This window comes from Phalaenopsis equestris, unplaced genomic scaffold (genome assembly GCF_001263595.1).
Source record: "Phalaenopsis equestris unplaced genomic scaffold, ASM126359v1 Scaffold000464, whole genome shotgun sequence".
NCBI classification, from domain to species: Eukaryota; Viridiplantae; Streptophyta; class Magnoliopsida; order Asparagales; family Orchidaceae; genus Phalaenopsis; species Phalaenopsis equestris.
In genome coordinates, this window is record NW_018164905.1 from 758 (window position 1) to 2,228 (window position 1,471).

At 39.3% G+C, this 1,471-nt stretch overlaps 1 protein-coding gene across 1 annotated transcript; it reads left to right on the top strand.

Annotated features, from left to right (window-relative positions):
• Positions 1 to 258: 258 nt before the first annotated feature.
• Positions 259 to 1,317, top strand: LOC110027901. Its single transcript, XM_020729525.1, has 2 exons — positions 259 to 656; positions 729 to 1,317. Exons 1-2 carry the CDS (start codon positions 259 to 261, stop codon positions 1,315 to 1,317), a joined length of 987 nt encoding a protein of 328 aa, XP_020585184.1.
• Positions 1,318 to 1,471: the final 154 nt, after the last annotated feature.

The following is a 1,471-nucleotide window of genomic DNA, read 5'->3' on the forward strand; positions in this document are numbered from 1 at the left end:
GGTTTGGTCTCATAATTTAAAAGTAAAAACTATTACTTTTCAAATATATATATTAGAACTTAGCATGTGAATACAGTTAAGGATTTTGATGACCTTGTTTTCCCCCAGAGCTATCATGAGGCGGCTGACTCTTTTATTAAACCTCTGAGTAGGAAAAATGGGAAAGTGGCTATCTTTTATAATGATTCAGAGATACAAAAACTGACTGAGGTTTATAAATTTTCTCTCATTGGTAAGTTTCAGATGGGACACCCAAAAATGGAAGCCATTAGAAAATTCTTTGTTGGCATTAAACTCAAAGGTGCTTGGAGGGTGGGTCTCATTGATGGCAGGCACATCCTTATTAAATTGTTAAGAGAAGATGATTATGCTAGAGTTTTCTCAAAACAGAGTTTACAGATTGACGGTATTACTATGAAGATCTTAAAATGGTCCACTGAGTTTGACCCGAGCAAGGAGCTGCCTGTAGTTCCTATTTGGTTTAAACTTCCTGGGTTGAAGCTTCATTTCTTTAATCATAAAGTTCTGTTCAATATTGGTCAAGCTCTGGGGAAACCTTTGAAGTTGTATGTCCCTACTTACAACCTTTCTAGACCTTCAGTAGCCAGAATTTTAGTAGAAAGGGATATCACCCTTCCTACTGTGGAGGAAATCTGGTTGGGGACTGAGAATGGCTATTGACAAAGGATTGTTGCTGAACAGAAGCCATACTACTATTTCCATTGTAGTTTGTTTGGGCACACTGATAATAAATGCTACAAAAGCCATCCCCATCTCAGAAGAACGGCTGGGGGGACCTCTTCTAAGGAGGTTGATCATTTACCTGTTGATGTAGGGCTGTTGAGAAAAGAGGATTTTGATAATCCTTTGAATCAGGAGATAACCAAGGGCAGTGAGGATGATGGCCTTCAGGGTATCATCCTTGCCCAAGATGTGAATGATGACCTGCTTGACCAGCAGGATGTTAATGCTAAAGCAAATGATATTTCAGAAGCTGATCCTTCTGGCTGCAACCAGAAAACCAATGATGCTCGAAACACTGACTGGAAAACTATGGTGGGGGATACTATTCAGGATTTAGGGGCTGAGGTTGCCCTGAGAGAACAACAGATTGACACATCCTTAATTAAGGAGTTTCAGACAATCCTAGAGGATGAATGGCTGGTCCAGAAAGAAAAGAAAAAGAAAAATGGTTTCCATGGTTTAAACTCTGAAAAAGGGGGAAGTTACATTCTCAGAGATAAAAAATCTCATAAAGAAGCTCTAGAGGACATGACTAAAGCAAGAAGGAGGGGAAAATCTGTATCTATTGGATGATGAACTTTATATGTTGGAATGTAAGGGGATTGGCACATCCTAAATCCCTTAACAGACTGATCCTAGAGGATGAATGGATGGTCCAGAAAGAAAAGAAAAAGAAAAATGGTTTCCATGGTTTAAACTCTGAAAAAGGGGCTGAAAAAGGGGGAAG